This window comes from Lathamus discolor, chromosome 2, assembly GCF_037157495.1.
Source record: "Lathamus discolor isolate bLatDis1 chromosome 2, bLatDis1.hap1, whole genome shotgun sequence".
Classification (NCBI taxonomy): domain Eukaryota; kingdom Metazoa; phylum Chordata; class Aves; order Psittaciformes; family Psittacidae; genus Lathamus; species Lathamus discolor.
The window spans coordinates 53,678,379-53,699,579 of record NC_088885.1 but is presented as its reverse complement, the minus strand read 5'-3'; the positions used below and the strand labels follow the sequence as shown (position 1 = coordinate 53,699,579).

The 21,201-nt window shown below is 39.4% G+C and overlaps 1 protein-coding gene across 3 annotated transcripts in view; it reads right to left on the bottom strand.

Moving 5' to 3' along the window:
* The window catches only part of XYLB (xylulokinase), an 85,039-nt gene that overhangs the window by 58,376 nt on the left and 5,462 nt on the right, over nucleotides 1-21,201 (bottom strand). For all 3 annotated transcript variants that reach the window (XM_065666859.1, XM_065666861.1, XM_065666858.1), the window contains exons 5-14: nucleotides 20,160-20,246; nucleotides 18,872-19,000; nucleotides 17,565-17,630; nucleotides 13,503-13,575; nucleotides 8,835-8,953; nucleotides 7,562-7,643; nucleotides 6,522-6,562; nucleotides 5,995-6,110; nucleotides 3,814-3,929; nucleotides 794-867 (exon numbers count right to left, since the gene is read on the bottom strand). In XM_065666859.1, the coding sequence (XP_065522931.1) occupies nucleotides 794-867; nucleotides 3,814-3,929; nucleotides 5,995-6,110; nucleotides 6,522-6,562; nucleotides 7,562-7,643; nucleotides 8,835-8,953; nucleotides 13,503-13,575; nucleotides 17,565-17,630; nucleotides 18,872-19,000; nucleotides 20,160-20,246 (903 nt within the window). The remainder of the gene's footprint in view (nucleotides 1-793; nucleotides 868-3,813; nucleotides 3,930-5,994; nucleotides 6,111-6,521; nucleotides 6,563-7,561; nucleotides 7,644-8,834; nucleotides 8,954-13,502; nucleotides 13,576-17,564; nucleotides 17,631-18,871; nucleotides 19,001-20,159; nucleotides 20,247-21,201) is intronic.

The window sequence follows — 21,201 nt, the reverse complement described above, 5'->3', positions numbered from 1 at the left end:
CTACGATTTGCATAACAGTTAGAAGTGATTAAGCATTCATTTAAACAGCAAACATTTAAGACGCTAGTGCTACACTGCAAACACACAACAGTATCAATCTCTCTTCACCTGGGTGAAGTCTAATTGACTGGGAGTCATGATTGATAAAAGACATCTTTTGAGTTTCAGTACCATCCAGAAAGCCAGACATTTAAACAATATCCATTCCTCAAAAGAAGAAAAAAGGAAAAAGATACCAAGAACTTTCCTTTTCATAATTTCTATTTTAGTTCCAATTGGACTTGAGCCTGTGTTTACTTAGATACAACTATGTAGCTTGTAGGTTACCCCAAGCTATGCAGGACAGAAAACTGAGGTCTTCGTATACACATTTAGAACAAGACAAAATACAATATATTATAGCCCAAAAATTTCAACACATCATTATCTGTGTGTCTGAAACTTAGAAGGTGGGGACCAAGTCACATAAGCGTACTAAGCTCTCAATAAGCTTAAAGTTAATCCCTTTTCAAAAACAGAATTGGTTTCACTAAATCCATATTTCCCAGTAAAGGAAACATTTCCTAGAAATAATACCGTATAAGTTCTAGTTCAGACTTTGCACTGTAGACACTCTCAAGCTACAGTCCAAATACTTCCTTATGAAAATCATCATCAGAGACTTGCACCAATAAATAAAACTTGAAAGCAAGTATCTCCGACCAAAAAAAAACCCAAAGGAAGATAACAGCAAAGATTTCAAGCCTTGACAGCACTCCTTCAAGGTTTGAGACGTTAACTAGATTATTACTACCTTTTGGTTGTCTTTGTTGAATCTGTGAATCCCAACTGCTTCAGGAGTAATTTCCATCACATCAAAGTAGAAACCTGCACCAAGGAACATTAAAGAGTGTCATGTTTGCTCCTAGCCCAAAGTTGGAATCTTATTTCAACACACAGCTAAAATGATAATAAATGCTTATCAGGCATTTGGACACTGGAGTTGCCACACACCCCGTTTCTTAACTGATTTCAGTCCACAAATGTATCAAAATGTCACTACTTTCCAAAAATGTGGATCTTAAGCATGTCTGGGTCTAGGAATCCAAATGATATATAAACAACAAGACTATGAAGAGCAAACATCCACCACAACAAACACACATGCAAGTAACATAGATACTATACAACATATGTTAGAAATGGGGGAGTGGGGAGGGGTGGGGTGAAAGGAAAAAACCACAGAAAATGGCAAGCAAGAGGAGTACAGGAATCCTGTTGGATTAGATTTTGCAAGCATATTAGAGAACATCAGACATTTTAAGTCATGAAGCGGAGCTGGTCTGAATAGTTTTGATGAGATCTGAAGAAATGCACGAATGCTTTGTAGACTACTAGAGAAAAAGTGTGAAAAAGATTTCCTTTGTCTTGATGGCAGGAACAGTTGAAACGGTCAGAAAAGATATTCGAGAAATGAGACTAAAAAAGAAAAAGAAAACAGGGACAGAGAAACTGAACCGAATAGCTAAGCTACTAAGGAGACTTTCTAATGCTCAGACCTTGAAACAAGAATATGTTGCCCTAGGAGGCCTACAATTATTAGCCAAAGAAAAACCCTAGAAAAAAAAATAAATATGCCAAGTGCATATTTATGAATGTAGGTAGGGGCAATCCCAAGCACAACTACAGGCTGGGTGGAAAATGGATTGAGAGCAGTCCTGAGGAAAAGGACTTGGGGATGTTGGGTTGACAAACAACATGACCAAGTAGTGTGTGCTTGCAGGCCAGAAAGCCAGTTGTCCCAGGCTGCATCAAAAGAAATGTGACCAGTGGGTCAAGGGAGGCAATTCTCCCCCTCTACTCTGCTCTCGTGAGACCCTACCTGCAGTGCTGTGTCTATCTCTGGGACTCCCAACAGAAGAACATGGACTTCTTGGAGCAAGCTCAGAGGAGGGCCACAAAGACCATTAGAGGTCTGGAGCACCCCTCCTATGAAGACAGGCGTACAGAGCTGGACTTGTTCAGCCTGAATAGAAGGCTCCGGAGAGACCTTACAGTACCTAAAGGGGCCTACAAGAAATTTGGAAAGGGACTTTTTACAAGGGCATGTACGGATAGGACAAGGGGAATGGCTTTAAAACTGAAAGAGGGCAGAGGTAGATTACATATTAGGAAAACATTCTTCACTATGAGAGTGGTGAGACACTGGAACAGAAGTAGTTGTGGCTGCTCCATCGCTGGCAGTGTTCAAGGTCAGATTGGACAGGGCTTTGAGGAACCTGGTCTAGTGGAAGGTGCCCCTGCCCACGGCAGGGGGTTGGAACTGGATGGTCTTTAAGGTTCCTTCCAACCCAAGTGATCCTATGACTCCATTAGCCTTCTCAAGTACTTCTCAGGTACAACAGGACCCTCACCCAGTCACTCCTCCTCCTTCCCTGTTTGCTACCCCTGCTACTCACATTATCCCAGCCTCATCCTAGCAGCTGCCTCTGCCCACCTCTCAAACATCTGCAAGCACATCTCCCAACAGGCAGTGCAGGGAACAAGTTATAAAAGGGAGGGTGGCTAACTAGTTACTTCTTTGCTTTGCTCTGGAACTCGGATTTTGGACATCACTGTATTCTTACATGTATACCCAGAGGTTATCCAACCATACATGTTATGAAGGACAACTTTCACGAAACACTCCTTGTTATAGGGGATTGGGATATTCAAGGAAACACACTATAATACAAATTTTAAAACTTTAAGTTGGTGTCCTGGTACCCTTGAAATCAGTAACAGTATTTTCATCAACTTCCAATTTTTTTAATATCACCCATACTGACTGACTTTGGGGTTTTAGAATAACCTTTTGCCATTTTCTGAAACACCTGAATTGATTTTCCTTGTAGTGAAAAGAGATTCCTGGTCATTTTAATACCCCACAGAGAATGGATCTGACAGACAATATAACAGAGTTTCTAAAAATGAAAAATCAGTGCTAACCTCATAGTGTCAATGAACTGTATCTTAAATTCACTTTTCTAAGGGGTGAAGTCTTCTATAGTTTAAATATCTACATTTTAAAACTTTGCTACCTACAGTTTTTAAATTAATTTTACTCACATTAATTCAGATCTAGGATAACGGTGATGGTTTTAAATCCAGCTCTGCAATGGTTAAATTTTCATCTTGATTACACATATGCTCACCTCTCAATAACATACTTCATAGCTACCTGCTACACTTGTAAAATGTTAAACTGTGGGAAGGAAAATAATGTAAAACTTTAAATGCATGGTTTTATGCTTTTACAACATTTCTATCACCATCATTTCTTTCAGTTCACTTACTATAATGTGGGGTAAAGAAACAGGATGAAATGACTCTAACATACACTGGGGAAAATAAGGAAATTTGGGTATCACTTGATGTTACTGCTTTGCCCATAAGTATGAGCAAGATTCTAGAGAAATGATTGAAAAAGAAATAATATGGAGCTACTTAATTCACTTGGTTTAAGTCTTCAGAGAAAGAAACATATCTCTAATAAAAGTCTCCTTCAGAAATTACTACTTTTAAACAGTCTTAGCTGAGATGCTACTAATACCCTTTCAGCGATTAAAAGAGCTCCATAATATAATTTTCTTATTTAGTGAATATTGAAGGAAAATATTATCATGACACTCAGCCTACCAACAGAGCATTTTTAAGTACACATAATGAATTCCCCATCTCTAGTTAACTTAATTCTTGGCCTTTATAATGACCCAGCTAAAAAGTAGGTACAACACCCACTCAAACATGTATCTAAGGAAACCCTGGAACTCCCAGCCCTGCTAAGGATCATACCTAAGTTTCCATTGTTTCCAGCAGCAGTAGATGATAAGGCTTTGGAGAATGCATCCCATGAGCCTGAAGCACAGTCATCTCTGACCCTCTCTCTCATCAGAGAGCCATTCTTAAAACTGAAATGCACAAACACAACATATGCATTTTCTAAAACATTTGGCTCTAGATTCTTAAAGCAATTTGCTGGTTTACTCAATATTGGTGTTTATTGTATCAGCTGAATAAAGCTGGGGAAGCTTCAAGATACAATCACTTCTTCATTATAAAGAGACAGAGAGGAAGAAAACTAGATAAGAAAGAAAAATATTACAGGACGTGTTGAGGTGCTCAGTGAAGAGATGTTGGTATATGCCTCTCCAATAAGTCAGCTTAGATCCAGTTTTGCAGGCCACACTAAACCCAGGCTAAATCTGAACAGCTAAGGCATTTCCTGAGAGAAGCACTCTGAGACAGTGCTAAAAAGCTCACTTCTGAGATGACTCTGCAAGGAGGAGCAAGAGTGTCTGTACATTGCATTTATGGTTTCAGGAGCATGGTACCAGTATGGAGCCAACTCGGGTCCAACATGACTTATTAGGTCTAGTCCCAACTCATGATCTGGCAAAGGAAAGTACCACAGCTGCATCTGCACATTTCTGGTCCAGAGCCAGTAAATCATGCTGCAAAATATGCAGTGTTCAGTGTTCATGAAGTCACCTTCTTCATGTCCTCTGTGAACATAACACTAGAAATGCTATAAAATACTTATGCAGCATTGGACTCAAACCCAGAGGAAAGCAGTCTGAATGCTCTCCAGCACAGAGTTATCAAAGCAACTCAGCCGAAAAGTCACCGAAACATCCAAAAAGACGGCAAGGAAATTACTGAACATGCTCAGTAACAGCAGCTGAAATTACATGAGTTTTCTGTGCAAGCACTGTGTGTGGTAGCTTGGGCACTCTTCCCCTACTAACCAAGAGTCCCCTCTTAACTCTAATATTCTAGAAATAAAAGGGTATTGGTGCAAAATGAGCAGTGTCAGAGCATAAATTGCTAGGCAGGAGAAACAGAAACTCTGCATCTGCATGGCTACAGAAATATCTTGTGTTCTGAAAGGCAGGTTTGGCCTTCTGCACATGTTACGTTGCAATAAAACAATAGCAGTATAACAGGTATTCAGAAAAACGCCTCAGCTTTTCCTTTGCTATTATTAACAGGCTGTTTATAGATCTCTTTTACACAGCAAAAATAAAATACCGGGTAAAGGAGAAATTTGAATGCAAAACTTTAAAAAAATAATAACTGCTGGAAAATTATAATATGATACTTGGTAATGTGCAATGGATATCATGCTTTGGAACTCAACTTTATAAGCACTGTTCCTAATGTCATCTACAGCATCATATTACTGTACAGATAAGATTCAGTATTATAGTTAAAGGGTAGACTTGAGCATTGCTGAACTTTTGAGTTTCAAGCACCTCCAACCCACGTGATTTAGACACAAAATTTCTCTGCATATTACTTGCAAATATTTGCCTAAATACTACAACATGTTTTGGAAGATTTTACCCTGAATACAGTGACTCAGTGAGGGAAAACATAGCTTCAGGCTACCTTTCCACCTACTTGGCTGGCAATGAACCCAACAATTCCCAAATCACAGAAGCCAAAAGCTATCATGAGGATCATTCTCTCAGCTGGGTTTCTTGAGATCTCAGTATTTTCCACATGCACAGCCTAATACATCCCTCAACAGCACTGATTATACTACTATCTGAAAAGGGAATCTTCACTTGCAATGTTATGTCCCCTCTGGACCACTAGAAGAGCACAGAAGTTATATAGCCTGGTCAAGCTTTTGACATTTCACATTATGATATTTCAGAAGACTATTATTCCTGTACATTAAATGTACTGCCTTAGATTCATGGTGAAGTGGCTTTATGTATATGTAAAAATAATTTCAGCTTTTTATTGCCATGAGAATTTATCCTCCACAGCTCTGCAGTTTCAGTTACTCAAATTAAACAACAGGAATGCTATAACGTTGATGCAAATGTTTCAGCAGTACATTGTCATATACCACATAGAATGCTGAATGTTCTATTCATTATCATTTTGCAAAAGAAATAAAAAATACTAACACAGAGGAAGAAATATGTTATTGATCCCAGATGTACAGAAAATAAATGATATTACCATAAAAGTGCCATATATGTTTGAGAATCAACAGGATTGCAGAGGATATGACCTTCTAAGGCAGGAGTTGGTTCTTGGATCCACAGAAACAATGTGTCACTTGTGCCAAGGCTAATCTGGAGGGGAAAATTATAATTGAAGCGTTATCACAATGTGCATGGAAAGCAATACAGAAATTAAATTAAAGCCATTTGTTATTAGCACTAATTGTTTTTAAATTACACAATAAGTCAGTTGGATTCATGTTGAAGCTAGCTCTGACTTAGGTTGTCACGCCAGTGAAATACATACTAGATAAGAGAGGTAGGTTTTAATGTCTGGAGTATTAGTAAAAAGGAGTCACAGGAGTTTACTTACAATCTTTGAGGCAGCTTATAGATTGATAGAAATAAAACAAGTATGAATCCAATAAACAGAAAATCAACACTAGCAAATAAATTTATCTGACAACCTACAGCTATTTTACATATGATGTATTTCATTTATTTGGAAATATGGACAATTTTCAGGAGTATGTTTTGACTTACTGCAATATCTCCTTCTTGAAGTCTCATCCCTGCCAATGATGCTGAAAGCAAAAAGTCAGAATACCAGATAAAAAGTTCCTTGTTTGACTCAATTATAGCATGTTGTGCGAGACATCTTAATACATCACATTCACCACCTCAAAGCACAATCTAAATGGCAAATATGCTCATGATGGCCTTGATCTATACACTGTAAAAGATGGTCAAAGCATTTGGGTGAGGGAGCAATTTTTAACAAAATCAAAATGCTCAAAACTGCATGAGTATCTAATGTTTTACATATTCATTTTTTAAATACAGCAGATCCCTTACTTAACAACACACTTTAAAGGAGAAACATTCCCACTTATATATCAGACTACTCACACATTTATTGGACTAAGCTGGATTTGCATCTCTAGAAGAAAAACTGGACTTTTGGGAAATACAAAGTTTAAACATCTCCCAGAATATGAATGTAAAATATACCATGATGAAGCCTTCATATTGAGTCAAACCTGCATATGCTACAGTAATACAGATAAGTATTTTATTTTCACAGTCTTGAGAAACAGATGAACTTGCTCTACACTCAGTCTCCAAGATTCAAAAAACACCCTAAATTAACACCTTCTCTTATACTGAGTTCTATCAGTCTGACAAAATGACAGCTGTAATTCTCAGAGAAAGCTACAAGGTCTTTTTTGTTTGAAAAGACAGAAGAGCACCTCTTTAATTCATATTTTCCAAGTTAAAATGTTAGCAGTTCATAGTAAGAATAGCTTCTTAGGGGCAGGCAAACCAAAACTGGAGTTACCAAGCAAATCAAGTCACCTCTAATTACTAGGCAAAAAGAGAATTCATTTATTACACCCATCTTATCCAAGATGCCTGTATCTCAGAAGCAGTGATTGAAGGCTGTTGGAAAAATGTATTAATGCTGACAAATACGATATTCTTTCATTGTATAGGAAGCATCTGAGAATCAATGAGATTGATTTAGAATTTTAGTACATACATAAGCATATTCACTGAATCTAAATCATGTTTAATCATCTCACCTGGATTGTCTCCTGTAAATGCTACCACTTTACAATCTGGGCTAAATCCATAACGCTGACTATAATATGGAGAAATGGGCCCCTAAGGAAAGAAAGAGGAAAAAAAAGCTCAAAAAAGAGAAAGTAATCTTGCAGTTTATGACAGTGTGTTATAACACAGAACTTAAAAAACCCAGAGCAGATACAATAATCATTTCTGTGTATTTAAGGCATGAATGTATATTTTAAAGATTTTTAACACAACTTTTTTGTTGTTGAGAACCTCATAGAAATACCCTCAGATTCGATTTTAAAACAGGTTAAGTAAATAGTAACATTTAGCTTTGCGTCTTCCACCAGTTATTCACATCAAGTAACATAAACACATCCATTTGTTTTGCACACATACATGAATATTAATACACAGAAATTAGAAATTCAGTGCAAACATAGGAGGAAACACAACATTAATATACATCACAGCATCAAATGCGTGACAATGATCCCTATTATTTTAGGGGTCAAGAACTGTATTCTTTCAAACCTCTCTATTCTGGCTTATCTATTTGACAGCCACAGAGAAAAAAACATCCATAAAAAATACAAGAAAACCTGTACTGATTTTTAACATGTTCCTCTCCTTTACAGAAAGTCAGCACTGAATTCAGAGGTATCAGGTGATGTGTAACCACACTCTTACACACATGCACCAGAAAGAGCAATAGCTCTTTTTGTGCTGGGTAGTAAGACTAAATTCATTTACTCTAAGAGATGGGCAGCTTGATTTGATTTCACCATTATGCTACATGAACTGAGGAGCTTTAAATATCCCAAATTATTCACAAGGATTACCTCATTAACTCTATGAAGAGTTTAAAACAAGCTCTCTGTCAAGAAATGCAGATGTCGGGTTCTGTTTCTGCAGTAATAAATACGGTGCACAGTTCTGCAGTGACCAGCTGCTCATGGGCATGGCAGCAGACCCCAAAGGTTCTTATCACTGGAGCATCTACCAAAACTCTTCTCATCATAGCCCAGGGCATGCAAGAACCCAAGGAGGTCAACAATGAAAGCTATGACAGACACCAGCTAGCAGTTTTCAAAGATGTCTGTTTCTACTCTGGCATACGCATTCACAGTACACCTGAAAATATTAAATCAAGCAGCACAGCACTGAGGATGTGTGCATGCATGCTTGCATGTACATGCAAATACACTCCAAGAAAGTGCTATTAGCAGAACTCTAAGGACAAGCCCTGTTTGTTGTTCACAACTCTTCTAGGAAGGCACATACCAGCACTGAATGGGATGGTACAGGGCATCCTAGTTTCTCCTTTAATCCAGGTGCACAAGCATCAAGGCAGGATACTGACCATACCTTTTCCCAAATCTGCAACAAGTTCATACCAGAACCTACAAGACATATCAGAACAGGAAGTATATAGGATTAAACACAAGACAGTACTTTATCAGAAAATACCACCTTGTTACAGGCAACAAAATTTACAGATGTGTATCTTACATTCAGAGGGAATTGTTTCAGCTCTTCTAAGCATAAAGCATACTGATAATTCAGCCTCTGGATAGCTTTCACCTGTAAAGGTAGCAGAAAAGGCTTCTCTGGTGCACAATGCACTTGACAATTAAATTATTCCCAAATTAAGAGCAAAAAGAACATGGATGCCTCCCCATCAACTTCTCCCCAGATCTTCCACCTTAGGCAAAGACTTCACTACAACCATCTAAGGGGATGCAGCAATGTCACTTGAAGGTGTGCTGTGCTCACCTGAGACCTAACAGCAGAGAAACTTCCCCCTGGTGGTATGGCTTTACACTACTCCTGCCTCTGGGTATCATATTAGCATCTAAAGCCATGCTGACCAATCTTCCTCCATATCAATGTTTCCTTCTTCAGAGATGACAAAATACAGGCTTATAAGTTGCAAAAAAAACAGTTAACTGATTTGGTCACTTAAGTCCTCACCAGAGCTATCACTATATCCGAGGAAAGCCTGTGCAGTTTTGGTTTGGTTTCTCATTGTTTTTTCCTCACTATTTTATTGCTGGTTTAAAAGTTAATTGAAGGTGGTTAGTGGCCAAACCTACATAACATACCAAGCACTCCACATCCCTCACTTATGTTTCTAAGATGCCTTTAATTGCACATTTCATTAGACTTGAAAATCTGTATATGCTTCTGGTTAGTACTGTTCAGGGACATATAAGTCTTATTCTGTATTAACAACATCTTAATTTCAAAGACCACTTAGCCCACAGCCTATCTCAGAAACAGAGCCACATTCTCAGCTGAGCACAGTGGAAAACCTGAAATTTACTTCCATTCAGCACAACTTTAAGCTTTTTAAAAGACAAAGATGGTGAAGCTGACCTCATATGCAGTGCCTGTGGAACAAGACTACGCTTGCAATGCTAAAACGCAGGTTAGTTAGGTTAGTTGTTTTCTGTGGGTTTTCTTAGAAAAAATCCTTTTCCCTCCCTCCCCACTCCCCCATAAGCCTAGAGAAACATTTAACCAGTACCCTCAATGCAGTTTTGCAAGACAAAGACAGTCTCCAATCTTTTCTGCATAAACCAGGAAAAATACGAACCTTTATACCTGAAAAGGACTAAGTTTATATTATGCAGAAACAAAGCCTTCATTACAAAGACCAAACAATGCAGACTAACTGGTTTTATTAATAAACAGACTAAAGATCAGTATTTATAAACAATTCAGTGCATCTGTATTACAGCACTCCAAACTGCCTTTTCAGTGAGCTAAAATCGTAAGCAGTGTAACTCTGCCGACACCGTGCAAGTTACAATAGAAGTAAATTCAGCCCACCACAAAGGCTTCAGTTTAAAGCATCCTTGTTTGATAGAACAACAAAACAAGTATGCTAAGCTATGATTTGCCTAAGGCTCTTAGAAAAGCATTTCAAAAGATAAAGCTTCTCTAGGTCAAGAGCTGAACTGCTGTTCTTTAAGGTGTCTTCTAAGAGAAACAATGCCTCAAGTGTTCAAGTTGTTTAGGTCCCAGAGGTATCTTACTTTAAACATCTGCACAATATAAATGAAAATTACTCTTCGTTCCACTAGAATGTAATTTCATTTTTTTTAAATCAATCACCCAAGGTGCTCAGCAATTCACAAGGACTGATTTGAACATTATGAGATTGGACCTTTAAAAAGAAAACCAAAAAGATCCTGAAACTGAATAGCACTTCTCCTACAATAACCTGCAAATTTAGAGAGATAAGTTATTGTGCAGAGCTAAACAATCTGACAGGGTCTTTTAAAGACGATATGACCTGAAGTTAAACCTACAGAAATGAAGAACAGGTTTATTATCTGAACATTATTTTGAGAGATGCATTTTAAACTACAGTATACAGGTGCAATGTAAAAGATCAAGTGAATTGCAAGAAATCATAAATGACAAGGAAACAAATTTTTCAACTGGATCCAAGTAACTGCTGCATACTTTAATTATGTAATAGTACTGGAATTAGAATTCCCTCATTACGTTGACAGAAGAAAGGGACAAACAAGACAAAATGTAGCTTACAATGCTGAAAAATCTTTTGTCTTGTAAAGAGAACTATAACATCCTGCTTATTTCCCTTCTCTTTTTTCACACAAAGATTTAATAATCTTACATGATCTGAACAGTAGATAACATTTATACAAGTTCCATAAATATCTAGAGGTATAACAGAACAGGATTTCCTAGAGCTGTTTGAAGAACGTGATACTTTTTCTAAGAAAAATTTCCAATTAATTGAATTTTCATTTTCTTTAGTTTGAAATGGTTTGGTTTTCAATCAAATATGGTAATTTTCATGTGCTGAAATTGAAGAAGCACAGTGTTCCCCCACTTGCTTCCAAGTAGAAAAGGCAAAGGTAAAACTAACAAAAAAACCAAAAACCCTAACCCCAAAACCAAGATTGTTTTTTTAATGTTTATAATTTTACACATTTGAATCAAAATTAACACTTCAGTCTCATTGAAAAATAAAGAGAAAACAAATCAACATACTTCTTTATCAGAAAAAAGGACTTTGAAGATCTCACCACCTCTCTTTGAAATGCAGTACCTGGAGCTAGTTCTGTGGGTTGCTGAAAAGTGCTCAGTATTTGGGCCTACTGAGGAGCAAAGTGCTAATCCCTTTTTTTGTCAATAATACACAAAAAAACCCAAACAACCAAACAACAAAATTCAGTTGTGAAAATACATGACTAAGAGAACAGGACCAGAAGATTGATGTAATAATCTCACAACCACTGCAAAATAAGCATGGGCTGTCTTGCAATTTTTAAGGTCTCAAGTATAACTGGGAGATCTGAAACTGAATAAGTTGTTCATTAGCTAGAATTGAGGTGTCCTGCCTTTTTCCTATGAGCTTTGAGGGAATAAAAATGAGTTGGTCTTAACACATGGGTGTCAACTATGGCTCTATAATGCAACAAATTCCTTAGAGAGCCTTGTAATCTAACCTTTTAGCTCTGAAATATATCTCCTCTTAGTTTCAGAGCAGGAATCAGAAATGCTACTTAGAAATAACAGTACAGCTCCTAAGAAAACGGATTCCTTTGTAACTGCCTTTTAAAATTGTCATTTAAAAGCTGGATAACTGAGATCATAGAATCATAGAACAGTCAGGGTTGGAAAGGACCTTAAGATCATCTAGTTCCAACCCCCCTGCCATGGACAAGGACACCTCACACTAAACCAGGTCACCTGAGTCTCTGCCCAGACAGGCCTTGAACACCGCCAGGGATGGAGCATTCACAGCTTCCCTGCGCAGCCCATTTCAGTGCCTCACCACCCTCACAGTAAACAATTTCTTCCTTAGATCCAATCTAAACTCCCCCTGTTTAAGTTTTAACCCATTACCTCATGTCCTATCACGACAGTCCCTAATGAAGAGTCCATCCCCAGCATCCCTATAGCCCCCCTTCAGATACTGGAAGGCTGCTATGAGGTCTCCACGCAGCCTTCTCTTCTCCAGGCTGAACAGCCCCAACTTTCTCAGCCTGTCTTCATACAGGAGGTGCACCACTTCCCTGATCATACTCATGGCCCTCCTCTGGACTTGTTCCAACAATTCCATGTCCTTTCTATGTTGAGGACACCAGAACTGCACACAATACTCCAAGTGGGGTCTCACGAGAGCAGAGTAGAGGGGCAGGATCACCTCCTTCGACCTGCTGGTCACGCTCCTCTTGATGCAGCCCAGGATACAGTTGGCTTTCTGGGCTGCGAGCGCACGCTGAAGCCAACTCATGTTCGATTTTCTTATCGACCAACACCCTCAAGTCCTTCTCCACACAACAGGAGAGAGACACTAGCCTCATCAGTTTGTTATGATGAATAGAGAGATATGGAAAGTAAATTTTATTTTCTTTTTTTTTTTTTAACCGAGTTTAGGATTTCTTTGTTTGATTTATGCTTCTTTTTCTTTGGGTCATTTTGAAAAAGATATTTCTGTTGTAGAGCCATACTCCAGATTGGGGGAGAAATAATCACAATACACATTTTGTTGACATCCTGTGCAACTCAGAGCCGAATCAGCAAAACCAAAGGACAAATATCAAAACCATGAAGTCTAGCTTGAAAATACACATTTTTTATGCTTTCAAATAGGTATTTCAACATCCCTTTATACATCATAAAGTAATGAAAAAAGAAACAGTTTCATTTATGAATATTTTCTGTGGATCCATTTTACAGAAATGGGAATCATATTATGATAGGGATAAACAAGCACAGCTAACAGCACTATCAAGAGTAGCAACAAATTGAAAGGAGTTACTTAGCTTAATATATAATAGACTTGTCATTAAAGTTTAAGGACTGAAAACAAATAGCAGAGACCTTTTCCCTCTTTTATGTAAGGTGGGAATGGACAGCAAAATTTCCTTCTTGAATTGTTACTGTAAGAAAAGCCCACATACTTACCATCACTGTAATCAATAGGTGCATAAGCTCCTAGGAAAAGAGAAGCTGCAAAACTACTAACCAAAGAGATTCTCTGAAAGAAAAAGTGTGAGATAGTGAGTCCCATCAGTATTCACTTCAAAGAGTAAATAACTGAAAAACTGGAAGCAGCAAATGTTATTAGATGCTTAATGTTAGGCACAGAAAGCACACAAAAAATACACTTATAAGGATTATTCAGTTCTGTCTTACTGCCTAAGTAATACAGCAGATATCAACCTAGAAATAACCCCATGATAAAAGCTGTTAATAGCTTTGCATCCTGAAGCATGCAAAATACACCTAGTATATTAGCACACTATGTTATCATGAATTAATTCACAACAGTGGATCACGGATCTCATTTCAAGGAAAAACACTAAGGAAAAAAAACAACAAATGACACCACCTGTATGTTGATGACAGGGAAAACACCCAGAAACTATGCACTGGTCCATCCAGAGCACAGGTCCGTAAGCTTTATAGCAGCTCTGGCAAGGCTCTACTAGCACCTTTACATGAACTCCTACCTTCCTCCCAAGAGAACCCACACCTTCCAGGAGTTACTCCCTGGAGCTGGTAATAATTAGCTTTAACTGAAACATACCCTGCAGCTCTGCCTCAGGGTATGTTTCAACAATGCATTAGTTACAGCTGTAGGGCTTCTAATACTGGCCCAAAAATGCCCCAGCCACATGGCACAATGCACTGATCCAACAAGAACTTGCTCCCACTTCAAATCTGCTATACAAACCACCAATTTAAGCGGCTACTACCAAGCTTTCCAGGTGATCAAATATTATTTCTTCCCAAGAAGCTGGCATAAAAGCTGACAAATTCCTTATTGTGTGCTCTGACTAATTCAGAAGAAATGACTGTCACCCAATAACTAATCCGAATCAAATCTCCACTGGTCGAGTGAGCCAGCAGTGACAGGTTTTTTACTAATGATCACAAAAATCACTGCTTCACACAGCATTCAAAGATGGACTATAGCCAGAGCTCTAAGAGGTGGTTATAATGGCTAGGAAACTTAATGATGCACTTGCTCTTCATGCATCTCTCCCCAAGAATATATCATATTGTGCTTAGATAATGAAGGCCTACCTTCTGTGGTGCCCCAGTGGGCACTAGCTGCCTGAAATGGAAGGAAAAGGATGAAGTTAAACTCTGAATCAGCCAGTTTAGCAAGCTGACCTACAGAAGGAAAAACATCCACCTTCCAGATTGTGACTGCCAGATGCTAACTGATTTTTGAGGATCCCCAAGAGCATGGAGGTATTCTGTGCTTGAACAAAACATCTTGCATATCATTAACTGCTAAAAGATGCCATCAACGCAACCAGCCCTCAAAGACTGAAATTGGTCTGACTATATCTCAGTTCCACGAGCCCACATAGCTCCTGTTAACATATCTTTCTCTAAATTTAGCCTTAAGCTTATTATTAGACTGTATGAGTGTTCTTTTTCATCCCATACGTTGCCAGCGTGAAGGTTATACAATGAAAATGCACTAAGAAAGAACAAATATTAAAAATTAAGCATTCTCCACAAAATAGAGAGTCAACTTTGCAACTCACTTCTCTATTAAATTGTTTCATGCAGGGGTGAGATTTAAAACACCATAAAAAAAATATGATTAATGCTACTGATTACTGCAGTAATACAAAAACAGGAGAGGCCCGAGCTCATGGGTCTAGATTTGGCATCTTCTATCCACAGGACATGAGTCCTTCTTTCATTTACGTCATATTTGCGTGGAGTTTTCACCTTGCTTCAAACCCTTGCATTTCAGACTCAATGAACTGAAACAGTAATGGAATTGGAAGCCGACTTCTGAAAATTAAAAATCAGAAGGAAATAAACTACACCGTACAATTCATTTGCTATAATAAAATCAAAATAACTCCTCAAGGGAAAAACTATGAAAAAGAGCCTAGAATTGATTGCAGCTTTTTTCCTACACACATCCACATGGATGCTAGCTTTGTGGGGCAGAGCGATCACATTTCTGCATGCAAACATTCAGTTCTAAGTGTGTCAACTCTGTACTTAATTACCAACTTATGTTCAAACTGCAGTAAATACAATTTATTAGTACTCAAAGTCTTTTTTTCAAAAAGCTTCTTCCACAAAGGAGAGATCCAATGAAACCTGATGTCTTAAATCACATAATCACAGGATGGTTTGGGTTGGAAGGGACCCTAAAGATTATCTAGTTCCAACACCCTGCCATGGGCAGAGACACCTTCCACTAGACCAGGTTGCTCCAAGCCCTGTCCAGCCTGGCCTTGAACACTGCCAGGGATGGGGCAGCCACAGCTTCTCTGAGCAACCTGTGCCAGGGCCTCACTACCCTCACAGGAAAGAACAAACATCTAATTTAAATCTACACCCTTGCAATTTAAAGCCCCCTCGTCCTATCCCTGCATGTCCTTGTCAAAAGTTCCCCTCCAGCTTTCTTGTCAGCCCGTTTAGGCACTGGAAGCTGCTCTAAGGTCTCCCTGGAGCCTTCTCATCTCCAGGCTGAATAAGCCCAACTCTCTCAGCCTGCCCCATAGGAGAGGTGCTCCAGCCCTGAGAGCATCTTCATGGCCTCCTCTAGACTTGCTCCAAAGGCTCCATGTCCTTCTTCTGGTGGAGGTCTCAGAGCTGAATGCAGGACTTCAAGGGAGAGGAGCTCACGAGAGCTGTCCTTGCTTCCATGCTCTGTAAGCTTCCTTTCTGTGTTTGAGTTTCTCCAGGAGCATATTGTTTATCCATACAGGCCTCCTGACCTGCTTGTCCAACTTCCTCTTTGTCACGATGCATCATTCCCGAGCTTGGAGGAGGTGATCCTTGATTATCCAGCTTCCCAGGGCTCCTCTTTGATCCAGGGCTTTATCCCATGGAATTCTACAAAGAATTCCTGAAGAGGCCAAAGTCTGCTCTCTTGAAGTGCAGGGATGCAGTCCTTGCTATGCACCCTCCCTGCTGCCCTAAGTAACTTGAGCTCCACCATGTCATGGTCATTGCATCCAAGGCTGCTCTTGAGCTTCACATTCCCCACCAGTTCCTCCTTGCTGGTGAGAACAAGATCTAGCATAGCATCTTTCCTCATTGGTTCCTCTATCCCTTGGAAAAGGAAGCTATTATCAACCTGTTCCAGGAACCTCCTGGATTTTGCTTATGCCCTGCTGTGTTGTCCCTCTAACAGATTTTGGGGTGGTTGAAATTCCCTGTAAGGACCAGAACTTGTGAATGTAAGGCTGCTCCTATTTGTCTACAGAATGTTCACCTACTTGTTCTTCCTGGTCAGGCACCCTGTAGCAGACCACTACTATAATATCACCTGTCCCTGCCCTCTCTTTAATCCCATCCCATAAGCTCTTGGTCGGCTCTTCATCCATCCCCAGGCAGACCTGTATGCATGGCAGCTGGTCACTGACGTAGGGTGACACCCCGTTCTCATTTCCACTGCCTGTTCTTCCTAGAAAGCCTTTATCCTTTCACTACAACAGTCCAGTCACACGAGCCATCCCACCATGTCTTCACAATGCCAGTGAGATTGTAGCCCTGCAGGCATGCTCTCTAACTCCTCCCGTTTATTCCCCATGCTACATGACTTTGCACAGAGGCACTGAAGTTGGGCCCCCAGTGAAGCTGACTTACTGGCTGGAGGGGCTGGAATTTCTTTGTGCTGCTCCTCAGGTGCTCTCCTGCTTACCTGCCATCTCTCTACAGGCTCTGGACATCTCTTGCTGGCACTGGCATCAAACTGGTAGGAGTGGAATGGATTGAGGTTCCCCTTCTCCAGCAACTTTAGTTTAAGGCCCACTCCACCAGTTTGCCAAAGGTAACATTGAAGATGGAACTGATGCCTGATTTTTATCTGCCTAACAACTAAAAATTTAACAAAACAAAAAAGAATCAAACTTATCTTAAAATCAAACACAAGGATCAATGCACTTTTTAGTAAAAAAGTTTGTAAAAGCACCCATACAAAATTAATTTTAAAAGATTTTCAACTATGTTTTTCAATAACTGTATTGAAGTTGAGCCAACCTCAGTTTCCATGTAGACCTCAGGATTCTGGCCGTAAATCTTTGCTATCTGGTTTCCTGTAAAACGCTGAGAAAGAAATGCAAATGCTTAGAAACACAAACTCTAAATGGAGTCAATAATCATTAACTCTGTGTAATGAGTTCAGTACATTGCACTTTGGATATTTAATTTGCCTGATGCATGATGAAAGTCAGTGCACAGCAGGCAATCTGCACTAAACAGGCTATAACACATAGTCTCATTATGAGAATTTTGCTCACCTTTTGAAAAGAAAAGGCATGTGAAAAGCATACCTATCCGTAATTTACATTTCAGAAATGACAGTTCAATGGAATGAATCACACTTATTCTGTGCACAGAAACCAGCACAATTCACATGCTACCTTCAAACCCTTGAAAAGGTGTAAGCTACTGAACCTATGTACCTTTTTGAGAGGCGGGTGAATTGGGAGCAAAGCAGAAATTTTCATACTCAAAGAAGCAACTCCAGCACAGGCTAATAACAGTTGCAACAATAATTATTTTTTAGCCATGTATTATATCAAATAACAAAAAAACTTCTAACACTGTAACCTTAACCTTTAGCAAGTTAAAAATAAACTGTTAGTGATATGCAAAGTCTGTTTTCAACACTGGCCCATAAATCTTGCATGATGATTCAAAACCAGAATCAGCAATTTGGGAACTTAGAGTCTTATTCTGTTGAACCAACACTAAAAGCAGGCAGTTGCTGACATGCCTGGAAGGCAGCACTGGTCCCACCACATAACTCACCATCCCTGTTACAACAGAAAAAGGTATCAGGAAGAGGAGACAAGCGACAGTACTCTCTGATAGCACCCCAAACCTCTGAGGTCAACAGCTGTTTGTTAACTTTTAGGGAATATTAAAAGGCCAATCTTCTCATTGCAGGAATAAACTAGAACATTAATCCACAAACAGGGGGATCATAATCCAAAGTAAACCTGTAGCACAAACTGGATTGCCACCCCAAGGGAAATGTGGCTGCACAGGAGCTCCCAGGGGAGAACCAGGCCACCAAACACTGTATTTCAGAAACACTGGCCAAATGCAACAGCTCAACCCAGTTGCTTCCTGCAGCAAAATTTTCAGTATTTACCTAATTTCACTTCAAATTTTCCACATCTTCCTTTGTGAAACTACTACAAAGCACAATATTATTGAATTCCTTCAAAAACTCTCCTTCATAGTTAATGGCTGATCACTGCCTGCTGCAGTACCACTGCAATGGCAGAATTGTTTCTATCACAAGACTGCTGAGGACTTTCTTCCCATCTACTTCTTACCTCATAGGCTCGAGAACCAGTGATACTTGCTAGGTGCTGCGCTCCCCCCACAGCTTTCTCCAGAGCGCTGCACTGCGAAGCTGTGCTAGAATCCATCCATATGGGGCTGTTACTGACAGAAAAACAAGCCTGCAATGAACAATATCCTTTATTAGTAAATCTGATCTCTAAGAAGTCCCTGCTACAGTCATAGCAACACAACAGACCTATGTATCAGCTCACAGTTCAGTTCTCTGACATGCCTTCTGGTCTCCTCTCAATAATGACAGGAATGCAGATACCGGGCAGCATGCCGATCAGTGGTGAGAAGTTCAACCCAAGCCTTACACCAGACGGAAACACAGGCTTATTCTGCTGTTACTTGACATAACCTGCAGCACAATGTCTTAGTACACTCCTTCAGCAGCCAAGCACCTGTCACTTTATGCAAGTTTTACCCCACTTTTTAGAACTCCTCTCTAAACAATCACATTATCTTTCCACAGGTCTACTTTGACTGACATACCCATTTGGAAATGCAGCCAACCCTTACTGCATCACCAAAGAGCATTTAATTCCATTTCCATTAGTTTTGCACAGATATTTCCAAAATTAATCAATTAATAGATCAGATGCATGAATGTCAACATAGAACTGCCCTTTCTGATCTTGACATAAAGAAGGTAAGGGTCTTGCAGAGGAAAGCTGATTCCTCCCTACTTTTCTTTTTAAATAAAAGTTTGTCTTTAAATAAAAGTCTGTGTTCAAAACTTACCAACCATACACACACACAGAATGTTGAGGTTCAACAATGTATTTGTTAGGAATTTGTCTCCACATAGCATTCCACTCTCATCCTTTCAGATATTAAGTGTGCAAATTGGGGTTTTTTATATATTTTTTTTCTAGTTAAATCACAAGCGCTGCAAGAAAACTTCAGTACAACAGTGGTTTTCACCACATTTTTTTGTTAACACAAATCTGTATTTAAAGTAAAATATTTATAGGTCATTTACAAAAATACTGCATTTCCTAAAAGAACAAGCAGGCTGCTACTCTGACACAGAAAGATTCTGGGATGCCCACTGGCAACTGTAAGCTTTTAAAGCAGTATGCACGGCCACTTGGGAATAAAGGAAATGTCAAAAGCCCTGGAGCTGAAGGAATAACCAGTACATTCCACTTTATGCTGCAGCAGGATGCAACTCTGCCGAACAAGAGGAAGGGTTTGCAAGATGAAAAGCAATGTGTAAGGATCAGAAAAAGGACAGTGCAGGTCTCCCTTCAGAGCTCTTTTATGCATGTTTACCTGTAGTGACTGATGTAAAGGCAGTTCAGCTGATGCATTCTTTAAAATTTGCATGCTTCCTTTTTTCCAGTAGACACTCCCATGTTGCTGCAGAAAGTACAGAAACAGAAGTTGGAGATGCCCTCCCAAGCTGCGAAATTCATCTGAATTTCAAGCTTTAAAGGGACAGAGAACTCTCTCCAAATCAAGGATAAAAAAAAAAATGCACCTTTTCAAATCAACTGTCTCATTAAAAGACTCCAAGATTGAGCAACGCATATTCTAAACCAGAAAATGTAGCAGCCAAGAGACAGTGATGATTTTGAACTATGGCAGCTTCTAGTGGGAACTATTATTATACTGCTAATGGCATTAGATTCTTCTTTGAGGGCTCTCTGAGCTGTAGCCATAGCTCCACTGTCAAGACTTAGTTCTGTGCTATTTCAGCACAGCCGCCAGATTCTTCAGTTACATGCCCGCCCCAGTCACCACTAAGGACTGCAGAATTTTGAGCTGATGTAAGCTCCATCTCTCAGGCAGCTTCCTCAAAGCAGGCATCTCTAGTTATGCACCTGCAGAACACCCTAAGGAAACTACAAAGCACCATCCAATAACCCATTCATAGTTCCGATGACACCAAGTCACACAGAACCCCCTGGACACAGAGTACTTGACCACAGTGTCACCCAGATTGTGTTTCACATCTCTCTGACATTTCTGCAGGTAATTGAGATCACATTTATCCCTTCTTTGGGATAAACACTGGCACATCAGTGCACTTCCACAGTGATCTGCAGCATAAAGACAAAGTTCTTCAAAGAGAAAACGGAGACAATGTGGATTCAAAGGAGGCAACTCAAAGAAATCTTTCCTACCTGAAAGAATCTGAATATAGAATCAAGTTGATTCCCCCAACTTTTGTTGCAGGATGAGTAAAATAAAGGGAATACAGGAAATCTGGAAATGCACTTCCTTTTTTCACTTGAGTAAGATGGCATTACTTGGCAGTCCTAACTTCTATTCCACTGAAGACTTCATTAACAGAGCCTTGATATTGGCTATG